The sequence below is a fragment of the Homarus americanus genome, unplaced genomic scaffold (genome assembly GCF_018991925.1).
Source record: "Homarus americanus isolate GMGI-L3 unplaced genomic scaffold, GMGI_Hamer_2.0 scaffold32583, whole genome shotgun sequence".
NCBI lineage: Eukaryota > Metazoa > Arthropoda > Malacostraca > Decapoda > Nephropidae > Homarus > Homarus americanus.
In genome coordinates this window covers 4,529,601-4,545,278 of record NW_024713129.1, presented here as the reverse complement: position 1 = coordinate 4,545,278, position 15,678 = coordinate 4,529,601, and the positions used below count along the sequence as shown (strand labels likewise).

The 15,678-nt window shown below is 41.7% G+C and overlaps 1 protein-coding gene across 1 annotated transcript in view; it reads left to right on the top strand.

The window, feature by feature from the left end:
- Window positions 1-15,678, top strand: part of LOC121865980 (amidophosphoribosyltransferase-like) — a 45,992-nt gene that overhangs the window by 12,460 nt on the left and 17,854 nt on the right. The window contains 1 exon segment of the mRNA XM_042365557.1: window positions 9,675-9,879. Within this exon segment, the coding sequence (XP_042221491.1) occupies window positions 9,675-9,879 (205 nt within the window).

Genomic DNA, 15,678 nt, shown 5'->3' with positions numbered 1-15,678 from the left:
TCCCTCCCTATTTGTATACTACCGTGATACGCTAGCACAATCTATCCTCCTGTTTAACGCCATTTCTGATGTATCTACCGATTTACTAATGAGTGTTCTAATTTCAGATCTCTCATCCCATTCTTCCTATCCCTTATTAAAGTGCACTCAATGTCCCTTGATTACTGAAGTGCAAGTAGCCATTAGGAAAGATCCAATGCCTGTGAGTGGCATTCATTTATTATTGGGTAATGACTTGGTAGGAGATTTAGTGGTTCCCAACATAAAGACAGTCGACTCTCCCTTACCTGTCAACTCCACCACTGACCTTGAAGAAACTATTCCTCACCTTTTCCCATCTTGTGCTGTCACCCGGTCACAGAGTGTGCGAAATGGGCCCTCTTCATCTAAAACCACCTCTAATATCTTCCTACCCACAGAAGATCTGTACAATAAGACCATTAGTGAGGATGAGCTCATTAAAGCCCAACAATCTGATCCATCTTTGAATAAACTTCATCATGCAGCAGTTGAGGGTAAAGATTTTAACCCTTCCGTGTTTTTATTATCAGGAAGGGGTTTTGATAAGGGCCTATAGACCCCCTGAGCTTACCCATCTAGACACGCGGTCTGAAATACATCAAGTGGTAATTCCCTCCTCAGTCAGACCAGCATTAATTACCCTTGCCCATGATGGTATTTCAGGACATTTGGGAATCCTGAAAACATATAAAAAGCTCCTCCAACACTATTACTGGCCTGGACTTAGGAAGGATGTGTCAAAGTACCTAAAATCTTGTCATATTTGTCAAATGGTAGGAAAACCAAATGAAAGTATACCAGCAGCTCCCATTAAGCCCATCCCAATATTTTCTACACCATTTGAAAACATTGTGGTGGATTGTGTGGGCCCATTACCAAAGACTAAGAAGGGAAATCAATTCCTGCTCACAGTTATGGATACAGTACACGTTATCCTGAGGCTTTTCCCCTTAAAAGCATCACTTCAAAAAATGTAATCAAACATCTTTTGCACCTTTTCACTTTAGTGGGCATTCCTAAAGAGATCCAATCCGATCAGGGCACCAATTTTACGAGCAATCTTTTCAAACAGGTGATGAAAGACCTCAGTGTGGACCATTGTACATCTTCGGCTTACCACCCACAATCCCAGGGTTGCTTGGAACGGTTCCATCAAACTTTCAAATCAAATAAACTATCTCCCCTCAACTATATAGTCCACCCGGACATACGACTGCCCCAGTCGCACCAAAAATTTTTCAAATTACGTATTTTCGAGTCCCAACGTTACTGATTGCGCTGTGTACTGACCAAATTTTCGTTTGTAATTCCCTTTAAAATGGCTGGCATGCTTAAAAGTGAGAGTTTTGTGGTGCTGAGAAGAAAAAGAGACGCCCATTTTAGATTTTCTATGTATTATCTTTGCATTTTCGAGTTACGACCAATTCGACTTATGACCTGGATTTGGGTGCCTAACCCCATCGTAAGTCGGGCTGGAATTGAAATTTTCTAGGAAAATTGTTCCCAAAGCCGCAATTTTCTGGAAAATTGCGGCTTTGGGAATGATTTTCTGAGGGGCACATTTTCCAGAAAATTCCAAGAAAATTTTTCTGATACCTGAAAAATTCCTTGGATGGGGGAGTTTTTTCCGGGTTTGAGAGATGATGTATTGGGCAATTTCTGGAATTTCCGATAACATTTTTCCGTTATCCGGAAAATTAAGAGGATGAGGGATTTATTTATTTATTTATTTATTTTATTCATCATTTTATCACTTGTCAGCTTACTAGCCATCTGGGTGATTGGTCTATCCAATGTTAGTACAGGAGGAAACTGTAGTAAACGTGTGATATTTGATAGTCACACTAAATAATACCCTTCACATTGTGTGTCTGGGCCAAGCAGGATTCAAACCCATGACATATTGATGAGAGATAAGCGCATAACTGCTCTCCACCAATGGGAATTAACCCTGAGACTACAGTGTGGGACCTAGAAGAACTGTCCTATGTGATTATGAACCAGATACCCTCCCTTTTGTTAGACTTTTTTTTATTTTGGGGGACCAGTCTTACACTATGCAATTATGAAGTTAATTTTATCATGATCATTGGTAAGCACACAGTACTGTATGTATATTAATGGAAATATGTGCAAATATACTCAACCATCCAAATAACATTCTGGTATTAGACATTTGAGAGTGGGAATTGAATGTGGGCCCATAGGGCACGAGATGGAAATGCTGCCTTTAGGTATAGGTGTGTGTGTGTGTGTGTGTCTTTGCACACAGGGTGGTGAAATGCATCTAGTGTGGCAGCATTATGTTAGTGTTAAGGTGCAAGCACTGCTTGCTTCCTCCCGCTTTCAGCTACCACTGCTGGCTAGCCCTCGTGGCGAACAGGGAAGCAACTTGCATAAGTCTTCCCCTGCCAGTAAACAGCCTCTTCACCATCAAGACTCCTGCTGTGTCTCTCGTGGCAACACACAGTAACTGGGTGCCTCGTTGGCCCAGGCTAGACCAGCAGGGGATCTCGGAGTAGCAGTGGGCCCCAGAGGGACAGCGCATAGGCCCACTGGCAGGTAGACACATCCTGGCGCTTACCAACCACTGCCCCGCTGCCTTACGGATTAACCGGTAGGTATAAGGCTACGGGAGTAAACCTATAATGAAAAATCTGCGGTGGAGCCCCGCATCAGGCAGACATGCTTACAGAGCTCCAACAAGATCCCAACGGCAGTATAAGCGGAAGAGGTGATCACCATGGGAACCCAATGACTACACTGAGAGACGAAAGCAATGCATGATGGACAGGCTACTAAGGCGAAACCCAACACACTGGGCTATTGGCAGTCCATTGCAACTCTCCCTCGCCCCAGTAGTTGCAACACTTGCATCACTGGACCAGGAAAAGGGAGAGCCAAGATGTGTGGTTGCAGCCTGCGCTCCTGCCTCACCACATAAATCAACTCACGCGCAGCCATCATCCAGCTCATCATACCTCTCATCATCATCAAAACCCCTATACCCGCAAAAGTCCTATGGCGACAGATGAGTGGTGACGGGGACAGGCAGAGATTACTGCCGGGAGTCTCTAGTCACAACTCTGTACATGGGCGACACAGATAAGATGGTTGTTTATGCACTGGGATCTAGGCAGCAATGCAATTTGGTCCTATCTGTGCAACTGAGCAGCCCTTTCAAGGAGCCACTCTGCTCACCCTACATGGGGAGGGTGCTAGAAAAGGTGCCCTAAACATAGCCTGCTTAAAAAACCAACCTCACTGGGCAACCGCACCCAGTAAGGTCATCCTTATACGGTCGAAAACACAATCCTTATCACAGATCCAAACAAAAACAAACTATACAACCTCTTATGGTCACTGCATTGAATGTCAAGACCATTCTGGATACTGGCAAAAGAGTTGGCTAGGTATAAACTCGACATAGCAGCCATTAGTAAGTCCCTTCTCCCAGACAAGGGTCAACTCACAGATCGGGGGTCTGTTTAACTTTGTTTACAGTGGAGGAAACATCGTGTATTTTTACGTTTTTACATTAAAATTATTGGTCATTCTGAAATTTAGTTAACATATTGATAATATATAGCACAGTGGAGTGTATTTTTAAATAAAATAATCTTTAATTACAGCTAGTGAAATTAAAATGTTATTGGTGAAATTACTGCATCAAGCATGGGTCCAAAGAAATCTAGAAAGGCGATTTCAATTCAAGTGAAACAGGAAATTATTAAGAAACATGAAGAAGGCATTGGAACCAATGTACTGAGTAAAGAATATGGCATGTCGGCATCAACTGTGTCTACAATTATTGCGCAGAAAGACAAATTTAAAGAAGTGAAAGTGAGAGATAAATCTACCAGAGTGTTTAAAGGTAGATCATTAATTGCAGAAACAAGAGAGGTTACTTCTTATTTGGATTAAAGAAAAACAAATGAAAGGAGATTCCATTTCTACTGAATTCATTTGTGAAAGAGCCAGGGAAATTTATGAACATTTGAAGGAAGATCAACCTAGTTCTTCTGAAACTGTGTTTGAAGAGTTTAGGGCCAGCAAGGGCTGGTTCGATAAGTTTAAGAAAAGAATGCCATTTATAGTGTTGTTAGGCATGGTGAAGCTGTCAGTGCAGGTAAAGAAGGAGCTGAAAAATTTGTAGAGGAGTTCAAGAAACTGATGGAAAAAGAGGATTATCTTCCACTGCAAGTTTTTAATGTGGATGAAACCGGGCTGCTGTGGAAGAAAATGGCCAAAAGGACATTCATCACCAGAGATGAAGTTGGTTTACCGGGGCATAAACCCATGAAGGACCGTCCCACTCTATTGCTTGGTGCCTATGTTTCAGGGGATTTCAGACTGTAGCCTATGCTCGTATACCACTCTGAAAACCCCAGGGTGTTCAAGCAACAAAAGGTGGTAAGAGGACAACTTGGAGTTTATTGGAAGTCATACCGAAAGGCATCGGTAACTAGACAGCTCTTTCAGTGCCGGATTTAGACCTATGGAGGCCCATGGGCAGCCTCTTTGTGGAGGCCCCCCTCATTATAACTACCCAAGAGGGTGGGGTGGCAAGTGAAGCGAGCCTAAACATCTGGGAGTTCCTGGGGGCGCTGTAAGCCCCCCGGGAAAATTTTGAAATTTGAACACTTCTTTGGAGAATTTTGAAGGAAATTAGAACATTGAGAAATTTTTAATTAACTGTATATTTATTGATAGTGTACAAATTCCTAACACACACACACACACACACACACACAAAAGTGAGACATGACTGGAGTCATTCATGTGGTTTCAAGTCGACCAGCCCTGATATGTGGAGGCCCCCAGATTGTGGAGGCCCCCAGGCAGCTACCCACTTTGCCCACTCCTGAATCCGGCCCTGAGCTCTTTAATGAATGGGCAGTTGAAGTGTTTTGCCCTACTGTGAAGAGTTACCTCACCACCAATTAACTTCTTTTAAAGGCTCTTCTCCTTCTGGATAATGCCCCTGGTCATGACCCTGAACTTGTTAGTACTTTGGAGGCTCAATTTGACTTTGTCAAAGTTTTGTTTTTGCCTCCCAACACTACACCAATTATGCAGCCAATGGACCAAAATGTGATCAGCAACTTCAAGAAGCTGTATATGAAGATGATGTTCAGAAGGTGTCATCAGGCAACTACCACTGATACTGATCTATCACTGGGACAGTTCTGGAAGATGCAATACAACATCCTGGAGGCTGTAAAATTGATCGTGTCGGCATAGCAAGAAGTTTCTACTTGATGTCTGATTTCTGCATGGAAAGCACTGTGGCCATCAGCAGTCCATGATTTTGAGGGATTTCAAGAAGAAGCAGAGTTGGACAAGGAGATTGTGTCCATTGGTCAGTCAATGGGACTTGAAGTGGAGAAGGTTGTTGAAGAGCTTGTGATGTCTCATGAGCAGGAACTTTCTCTTGAAGAATTGAAACAACTGGATGAGATGCTAGAAACAGACAGTGGTGAGGAGGAAAAGGAAAGTGATGACCGTATGTCTTCTTCAGATTTAAAAGATGTTGTTCACCACTGGGAGATGTTTAGGAAACTGGCTTCAAGGCACCATGATGTGGAAACAACAGAACCTATAGTGTGTGCCGTGGAGGACAAAGTGGTCTCCTTCAAAAACCAGCTAATGATCAGGAGGAGAAATGCCACACAACTAACACTTGACAGCTTCTTCTCTAAAAGGCAGTGTTAGAAAGATGCTTCCCCTCAGTGTTCCTCTCTAAAAAGGAGATAGGATTTTCATGTTAGAGAATCTGTCAGTCCAGAGGTTCCTGACATTGTTATGGAAGGTGACTCACCTTCCAAGAAGCATTGAAATGCATCTCTTCTTCCTTCTCCTCCGCCCCCACTTCCTTCTCTTCTCCCTTCTCCTCCTCCACCCCCCGCTTCTAATTCCCATCTCATCATCAACCAGCAACATTCTACATACACACCTCAAAGTAAGTGTACTGTACTGAATTTTGTTTATACTTTGTATGTACTTTTCTGTGAGTTTGAACCAATTACCCAGTATCCCATTGAAATGATAGTTTTGGTTAACAAAATTTTTTGTTAACGAATGACTCTGTGGAACGAATTGTGTTCGTTAACCGAGGGACCAGTATTATTAAGGATAGGGGAGACCGGTCAGACTGTAGCAACTACCGTGGGATCTCGCTGCTGTCTGTAGTTGGCAAGATTATCGCCCGAGTCCTCCTAAACAGACTTCTTCCTGAGGCAGAAAACTTCCTCCCAGAATCTCAATGTGGCTTTAGACCATCACATGGCACCACTGACATGATCTTTGCTGCCCATCAGATACAGGAAAAGTGCAGAGAACAACGTTGTGACCTGTACATGGCTTTCCTTGCCCTAACCAAGGCCTTCAACTCGGACCGCCAGAGAACTTCCCTGGCTCTCCACCAAAATTCATCGCGATTGTGAGGCAACTTCACAATGGCTTGTCCCCAGTGTCCTGCATCATGGAACCCAGTCTGAGTTCTTCCCCATCCAAATGGGGGTTAAACAAGGGTGTGTACTGGCACCAACTCTCTTATGCATTTTCTTGGCTGCCTTCCTTATTTGTGCCAGTTCAAATTTAGCCAGCGGGGTGGACATAGAGTACTGGATTAAGGGTCTTTTCAACAAAAGACGACTTCAGGCAAGAACAAAGGTGTCGGCAGTTTCCATTACTGAACTTCAGTATGCAGACAACCTCACCCTTGTCGCTCACACTGATCGTGACCTACAGGAGATCCTTAACGCCTACATAGATGCGTATGCACACTTCGGCCTTGAGGTGGATGTACATAAGACTCAGATTCTCTTTCAGCCTGCCTCTGCTTCAGCCACACCTCCACCATCCATCCAGCTTAATGGTACTACCCTCTCTAATGTTACCCACTTTCGGTATCTCGGCTCCCACCTGTTCACCACAGGGATATAGATGAAGAAATTCAGCATCAGAGCAGATTTGCATCTCAAGCCTTTGACAGACTCCAAAATCTTGTCTTCAGCTGTAGGGAGCTGAAATTATCTACAAAGTTTCACGTATATCAATTAGTGGTCCTCCCCACCCTGCTATATGGCAGCGAGACATAGGTCATATACATGCAGGCCGGATTATCAAGGGGGCACAGTGGGCACAGTGCCCACGGCCTAGGAAGGTTTAAGGGACATTCGATATTTGAGATATACAGTAATGTATGCATTTTCACTGTGGTATGGCCTATTAACTTTTATGTTCCAACAGGGTAAATGATGAGAGAAATAGATTGCAGTCAAAAGACTAAGTGATTATAAACGTTAATTTAGCATCTGTTTGGTTAGTGCTTAGACATCCTTTAAACCTGACTTGCTGGAAACTAACTATGATTGAGTAGAAGTCACAAGGGACTAAATAATCACAAATGCATAAATGAACAACTTTATTCTTAGCCATACTGCAAAACAGATTTAGAGTTTTATCAATCCTCAAAATAATAAGCAACTCAATTCAACCAACTAATATCTATTTATCAGTGATTATAATTTCAGACAAAACACACTTTTTGGCTCTTGGCTGTGGCAGTCTTCAATAATGTCCTGAAAGTCCAACTTTTTAACATTATCTCTCTGTTGAGTAACATACAGTTCTTGTCCACTGACCAGTCAGTCATGGCCTAGCTACACACAGCCTAATGTACCTTATGTCTATTCCTTTTGGATATTACGATTCTAAATACCATAACAGATTGAAGCATTTATCATAATACCTTAGAATTTTCTAAAAATATGCCTTATGAAACAAAAAAGTAATGAATATGTGCTTTAGTTCAAAAATGCTAAAATATGCATTTGCTTACCGGTATGCACAAATGCAAATCCATAATTATCCTAAGCCTAATAACAACGAGTATATTTGTTAGATTTAATATGCGAAAACCGCAATAAAACAGACTAACCTAAATTTATGGAAAAACTTACATCTCAGCATCTCTGCCTGTGTCATCTAACCCATTAGTTGCTGTTATCCATAGGTGGCAGCACGCACTGTGTTGGCATGATGTTTGATGGTTGTGAGGGTAAAATAAGGCACATAATGGTGCATCAGAAAATTTAGGGGCCTACGATAAAAAAGTGCCCAGGGCCTACAAAACCCTTAATCCGGATCTGCATACAGGAGGCACCTCAAGGCACTTGAAAACTTTCACCAATGTAGTCTACGTACCATCCTCCGAGTTGACTGGGAAGGCAAGAGAACAAGTGCCAGTATTCTTGCTGACACCAACTGTAGGAGCATTGAGGCTACCATTATCCTTGAACAACTATACTGGACTGGCCATGTTATCCGCTTGGACGACAGTAGACTGCCAAAGCAGTTACTTTACTGTCACCTAACGAATAGTAAACGTAACGCTAGCGGGCAACTGAAAAGGTATAAGGATTGTCTTAAGACAAACCTGAAAAGTACCAAATCGGAGGAGCACCATACAAGAAGGAGTCAATACTTTCGAGTTAGCCTGACTGCAAACCGAGGCAGACTAGCGGCAATGCCGGAAAGACGCTGCCACCGCCCCTCCCGCACTAGATGGAGCTCTCCACATGTGCAATATCTCTATGAACGACTTTGTCGATCCTGTTTCGGCCTCTTTAGTTACCTCAAAACTCACCAATGAAGGTGACATCCTTAATAACTCATGTCATTGTATCATAGCTGGATGATCGTCATAATCGATTCCGAGTGACAGCAAAGTAGTAATAGTAGTGTGGATATGTGTAGTACAGTAGAGGTATTGCACCATCTCCTATTCTGTTGCTGGCTTTAGCTACCTGAGCTACCTAGCAGAAGGCCAAGTTGTTTTAGATGTGAGATTGTTTCTGTAACCCCATTTTATGATGAAGGCCAATGCTAGGTAGTGCAGATACTCTCCTCTCTCATTTAAGGTAATAAGAAGTTGGCTACATCTAAATGATGGGTCACACTTGAAAGTCCAACATAGCACCAGCCTATGGTTAAATGGTGAGGTGTGCACTTTAGTGTGGCACCATGTACTCAATAAGACCTCCTGCTTGTAGAAGCAACTTTTCTTTTTACTTCTTTCTTTCTAGAGCGACAGTTGTAACAGGAAGGGAATAACTAATTGTAAGTTTAATTTTGACTTCATCAAAGTTACCCAACCATCTATGCCAGAGTACCCTTGGGCCCCCCACCCGGGAAGTATGGTGTACTGTTGGGCTCCTTCATGGGTATATTTATATTCGTAGAGAAATCTAAATAATATAACCAAATCATGGTTAGGCACCATATTATGATATTGTAACTGTACTGCTGTTCTACATAAATATATAAAGAGGCACCATGAATTGGTTCCCATTTTTAAAGAATATTGTATTTTCTCATGCTACTGAGACTTTTCCCCTAGAATATTTTATTACCCTGAAAAACTATTTATAAAAGGTTCAGAATTACAAGACTGGACATCAACCAGTATAGTATTGCACTTGTTAATCCTTAAACAGATGATGCATTACATGTTGTTTGTTTTATTTTTTGTTGATGAAGCACTTCATTTACCTAGATTTAACATTATTATGAATAAAGGCAGTTAAGGTTGTTGTTCCCATTAAAATGCATATTGCATGGGTCTTTTGTTGATTTCTTCCCACCAGGTTTATCCAGGTGAGATTGTGGAACTTGGACCGGAAGGTGTGCGATCATTGGATATTGTGCCGAGGCCAAAACCTGCCACACCATTAAGTGAAGCACATGGGGATCCAAACCACACTGACCATGCTGACATCCTCCAGGCACCACCCCCTGCCTTCTGTATCTTCGAATATGTTTACTTTTCTCGGCCAGATTCTGTATATGAAGGTGTGTATGGTGTAGTTTACAACAGTGATAATTTTGAAGATATTTGACGTTAATTATGGCAGAGGGGCATTTTATTAGTGCAGGACTGTAATTCCTTGTACAGTACTATATTTAAAGGTGAAGCTGAGATTTCAATTCAATTATTTGTTTTAGAAAATTATGAAAAACTTTTTATTAGATTTTAATCGGTACATAATCTGAGTGCGTCTACTATAGTGTGTTTTTTCCCAGCTGAGAAAAGATGCCCCGCCCCCTCCTCAAGAGTTACAGCTGATTGGCTGTTGCAAATCTGTTCGATTTTGTCCTGAAGTAATGATGTATTTCTAAATGAGTTTATTCATAATCGTTAGGTTGACCGTTTCTGACGAGAAAGATAGATAGCTAAATTTTATAAAGATACAGTAAAACCTCGATTAACCGACCACATATGGGGGGAAGGGGCCGACGGATAAACCGAAAGGTCGGTTAATAGTACATAAAGTCTACGGAAATAAAACATACATTTTCAAAGTACGTTTCCCTAACCTACCCCATTTAAGTCCCTCTATTCATTTTTGTTCATTTGCCATTCATATTTCAATAGAATTTGCTTTAAAACATTAACCACTTTAGTAAATAAATATGAACCAGCACAGAAACCGTGAATAAGAAATGGAAAAGTCAAAGAACATGTCATCACAAAAATTGTGACCAAGTCCCAGGTTGCTGATCTGATTTCTGCCTCATTTACACACAATTGCAGGGTCTCAATTGCATCTCTTACTATTGACAACACAACATACATATATTGTTTCTCACTCTTGATTTTTTTTTCATTTTTGAATTTATTTATGGTTCTATATTACTATTATTATTATCATTATCATTTTCATTATCATTATTAATATTATTACATTATCGCCCCCCAGGCCCCAATGTGGGTCATTGACCTGTGCCCGGGTGGTCTAATCCCTGTAATTTTTTTTTTAGGAGTTCGGGATTGACGGTTGATCCGAAAGTCGGTTAATCGAGGTTTTACTGTACTTACATTCATTATTTCAAACAGGAGCACGTAGGAAGTTTATCAGAAATCATATACATGAATTAATTGTTATACTGGTAACAAATTCACGCTTTCGGAGGATGCATTTAATATATACAGTGGAGTCTGCATTTACGTGGTCAATTGAACCTGTGGAGGCCCGTGTAAAACGAGAAACGTGTAAATGAAATAACAGAACATATGGGATTACTTGAAATAGAGACTGGGCCGAACCCCAAACTCCACTTTTTCAGACACACTACCTACGTTGTGGTAAAAATAACATATTAATTTTATGCACACACAATTAATACTTAAGAGAAGTACAGTTGCCCGGTTAATGTCCATTCAAATAATGGACTCAACTCTCCCCCCTCCCCTCTTCCCACGCTCGCTGGCTCCTCCCTCTCTGAGAAATGTTTGGGTGAAAACACTAGATTTTAAGGTTTAGTAATAAATAATACCTCAGACTAAAGTTAGGATAATATAATTGACATTGCTGGATTCCTTGCAGGACAGGGAATATTTTGAATGTAAACGTCATATATTTTGCACAAAAGATAAAATGTTTGCTAATTTTCATCATCTCCTTACATTACATCTAAAATTTTTATGTCTAATGCAAATGTTAAGATGTTTATATTTAAAATGATCACCATCTTGTAAGGATTCCATCAATGTAAATTATATATTTTATGAGCTAAAAACATATATATCTTCAGTAAATAAACAAATAATACTTCACCCGCGTAAATGATGAAATTTACCGCGTAATTAAAACATTTCATTCTGGCAAGGTGCAGGAAAATGACCAAACGCGTAAACAAATCTAGACTCAACTACTTATTTTTACCTACAATAAGGCATACTAAGACAAATTACGTATCAGTTCGATTAACGAACAAAACTTCGATTAACGAAATCCTTACGACAAACATGTTTTGTTGTGCTCATCAGCTGATGGGCTAGTCCGCCAATTCAGTAATCTGTTCTATGTTTACATTCGTTTCCAGTGAAGTAAATATCAAGAAAGTTGGTCTCTTGAATATTTCTGCATTTTTTATATTAAAATTATAAGTCATTCTGAAATTTAGTTAACATATTGATAATATATACAGTATAGGGAACAGTTTTTGTGCGCCAATCACACCCAACAACGCTTCTCAGTTTAACTTTGTTTACAGTGGAGTTTACATTCAGTTTGTTGGTCTCTTGAATATTTTTGTATTTTTACATTAAAATTATTGGTCATTCTGAAATTTAGTTCACATACATTGAACCCTCACTTTACGCGGTTAATTCAACCCACGGCGGCCCGCGTAAAGTGAGAAACGCGTAAAGTGAACAACATAACATATGGGATTAATTGAAATAGAGACCGGGCCGACCCCCAAACTCCACTTTTTCCCGACACAATACGTACGTTTTACTAAAAATAACATCTTAACTTTATGATGGTATTCACCCACATATATTATAGAAGGGAACAGTCAATAAACTGAAGGTTAGGTTAGAAAAAAACAAGGTTGGGGTTAACACTTACGTTAGTAGAAGAGTTGGGTCGGCGTAGGGGAATGGAGGCTGGTTCTGAGGCAGAGGGCAGGCTACTGGCCCTCAGGTGAGTCTTCATCGGTGTCATCCACACTTACTAGTGCCTCCCTGACAAATCCCTCAAAGTCATCATCACTGTCTCTGCCTCTGTCACTGGCTTCGGCTGGCTGTGGTGGGTTGCGGGCGAAGAACTCTGTTATGCTTTGCTGACGGCTGGTGTTTATGTTGTCGTGATAAACCTTGATGTAGGGCTCCATAGTCTGCAACAGCTGGGTAGTGAAGATTCATACCTGTTTGCGTTAGGGTCGTCGGATAGGAGGAGCTTGACTTTTTCAATACACTCGATGGCACCCCTAACATTACTATGGGATAAGCGGCGTTCTTCTTGGGATGACGCACCACCTGCTTCTTCACTGACGTCATCATCATTTACCATCTCGTCGGTAGTCACATCAGGATCCCTTATCACCTCCAGGATGTCGTCGTTGGTGGTCTCGGAGAAGCCTGCAGCTGTAACACTCTGCGCAGCTTCTCTGGCAAGGTCCACTGCTACTGCAACAGTCTGAACCTCACCAGTCACAGATTTACTCTGCCTAACACCTGGAATGCCTTGCAACACATGTCTCCATGCGTGACGAACAGTTGCTACAGACAGCTGATCCCATGCCTCCACCAAGAAGTCCACAGCTTTCTTGACGTTGAATGTTCTCCAGAATTGTTTTAAAAGTACTTCTTGCTCTGCCAACTGTTGATCCTCGTCTTCTTCGCTCTTGCTATTGGTGTTGGTGTCACTCAGGTTACGCAACTCTTCCTTGGTGTTGGTGTAGTAGTTCAGTAGGTTGAATTTTTTAGCAGAGAATGCAGCTTTTACATTACAGATCAATTCTTGGTCCATGGGTTGTATTATAGACGTGGTGTTGGGAGGAAGGAAGACTACTTTTATGTTGGGGTGACGATCTAACAGTAGGGGCGAGTGTCCTGGTGCGTTGTCCAGCAGCAACAAAATCTTGAATGGCACATTCTGTTGCTCACAGAATTTCTTCACGTCGGGAACGAAACAGTCATCAAACCAGGAGAGGGACAGTGTAGAGAACATCCACGCCTTACGTGCGGTCAGCCAGTGGACATTTAGCTGGGTCATGTCCATGCTCTTGTGGGCGTGCGGCTTGCGTGCTGTGTGGATCACCGATAACTTGAGCTTACAGGTACCGGAGGCATTGGTGGTAAACAGGACGGTGATGCGCTCCTTCTGCAACTTCCGGCCCCGACACTTGCTGGCATTCTTCACAACGAAGGTCTTGGAAAGTAGTTTTTCCCAAAAAGACCAGATTCGTCCATGTTAAACACCTGGTTGTCGGTGTACTGTCCTTCCTCCATAATCTCACGTAAAAATGGAGGAAATTCCCTAGCCGCAACACGGTCAGCACTAGCTTCTTCACCACCAATGTTGATATTGGTGATCTTGTTTCTCTTCTTAAACCTCTGTAACCACCCAGAGGAAGCATTAAAGGGTTTGGGCTCTGTAATTCCCATCTTTCGTGACACTGCAGCATACAGTTCACGTGCGTACTCCTTAACTGAGCGCGTGTCCACCGCCATGTTCCGTCGCACCTGACGCACCAAGTAGCTCACAAGTAATTTTTCCGTCTTGAGAAGCACCTAGTTGTGGAAATATTTGATCATAGAAGCACCTGTAGACTTTGTGATGTTCATGTGCTCCTTTATCTTGGCTGCATCCTTCTTAATTGTCCTGATAGTTGATTCGTTAACACCATGCTGGCGCGCGAGATCAACCTGTCTTGTTCCTTTCTCCAACTCTTGTATGATCTTATATTTGATTTCGTAGCTTAAGGAACGTCGTGTCTTCTTTGGTTTAGGGCGGCTGTGTCCAGGTAATGCAAGGTTTCTTTGTGGTGGTGGTGGTGGTCCGGTGGAAGCCATTCTTATGGAACAATGGATACCGATATACACGGTGTAGCCTGGAGGGGTGTAACTGACGCGGTAGGTCAAGGGGCTTGAATGCTCCCGCGGCGGGGCACGTCATAGTACTACATTAAACCAATCACAGCTAGCAGGGAGGGAAGTAAGGATGCTTTGCCCAGTCACAGTCCGCTACGTCATATGACGTCACCGATAACGCAACAAAGACATACACTGCGCAACCTACTCGCGCCGCTTACACAACATGGCGGATGGCGGGAGGTTTGGATCCAAAAATGGCGCGGTGCGAGAGGACCGCCAGCCGCTCTCCGCGTAAAGGGGTACACGCACCGCGGAAAGTGAGCATTCCGGTTTCGGCAGGGTACCGTGTAAACGTGGAAACGCGTAAAGTGGGACCGTGTAAAGTGAGGGTTGACTGTATTGATAATATACAGTGCAGATATTATTATGAAACATGAAGAAGGCATTAGAACCAATGCACTCTGTAAAGAATATGGCATGTCATCATCGACTGCCTCTACTATCAGCTGTTTGATATGTAAACAAAGCTGCCGGGAATACGACATACACACCTCAAAGTAAGTTGAAATACAGTATTTTATTGCTTTTTATTTATTATTGTACAGTATATACTGTACAGTACAGTACTGTATTTAGTTTATATTTAATGTTTTGTTAATGCTGTTACTGGTATACAGTACTTTGTATGTATACTTTTTCTGTGAGTTGGAACCAATTACCTAATATCCCATTGAAATAAGAGATTCGGTTAACGAAATTTTCGGTTAATGAACGACTCTGTGGAACGAATTGTGTTCATTAACTGAGGAACCACTGTATATTTAAATTTTTTACATTAATTTTACTACAGCTACAACCAGGGTCTTATTTTCTTCATTTTCTCTTGTAGAACTATCGTCCCGGACTCCCGGCTGTAAACACAAACAAAAACAATGGCGTCTCATCTCCTCTTGTGTGACCATATTATTATTCATTTATATTGTATAAGGTGCATTCAGAAACATTATTTAAAGAATATAGTTTGCAATTTTCATTAATTGTATTGTTTTGGGGGGAAAAGAGGGTAAAAAGCCACACAAAAGATATGAAAAAGTCACACTTGGGAATGCATCTCATTATTATTGCTTTATTTTAATGGTAATTATTGATTCGTGATACGATGATTCACCTTACACTGCAATATTGGAGGACACATTACCGTCGTTATTCGAGGCTTTACTGTACTGCACAATTCTTTAATGAAATATGAAAGATAAATGCAATTG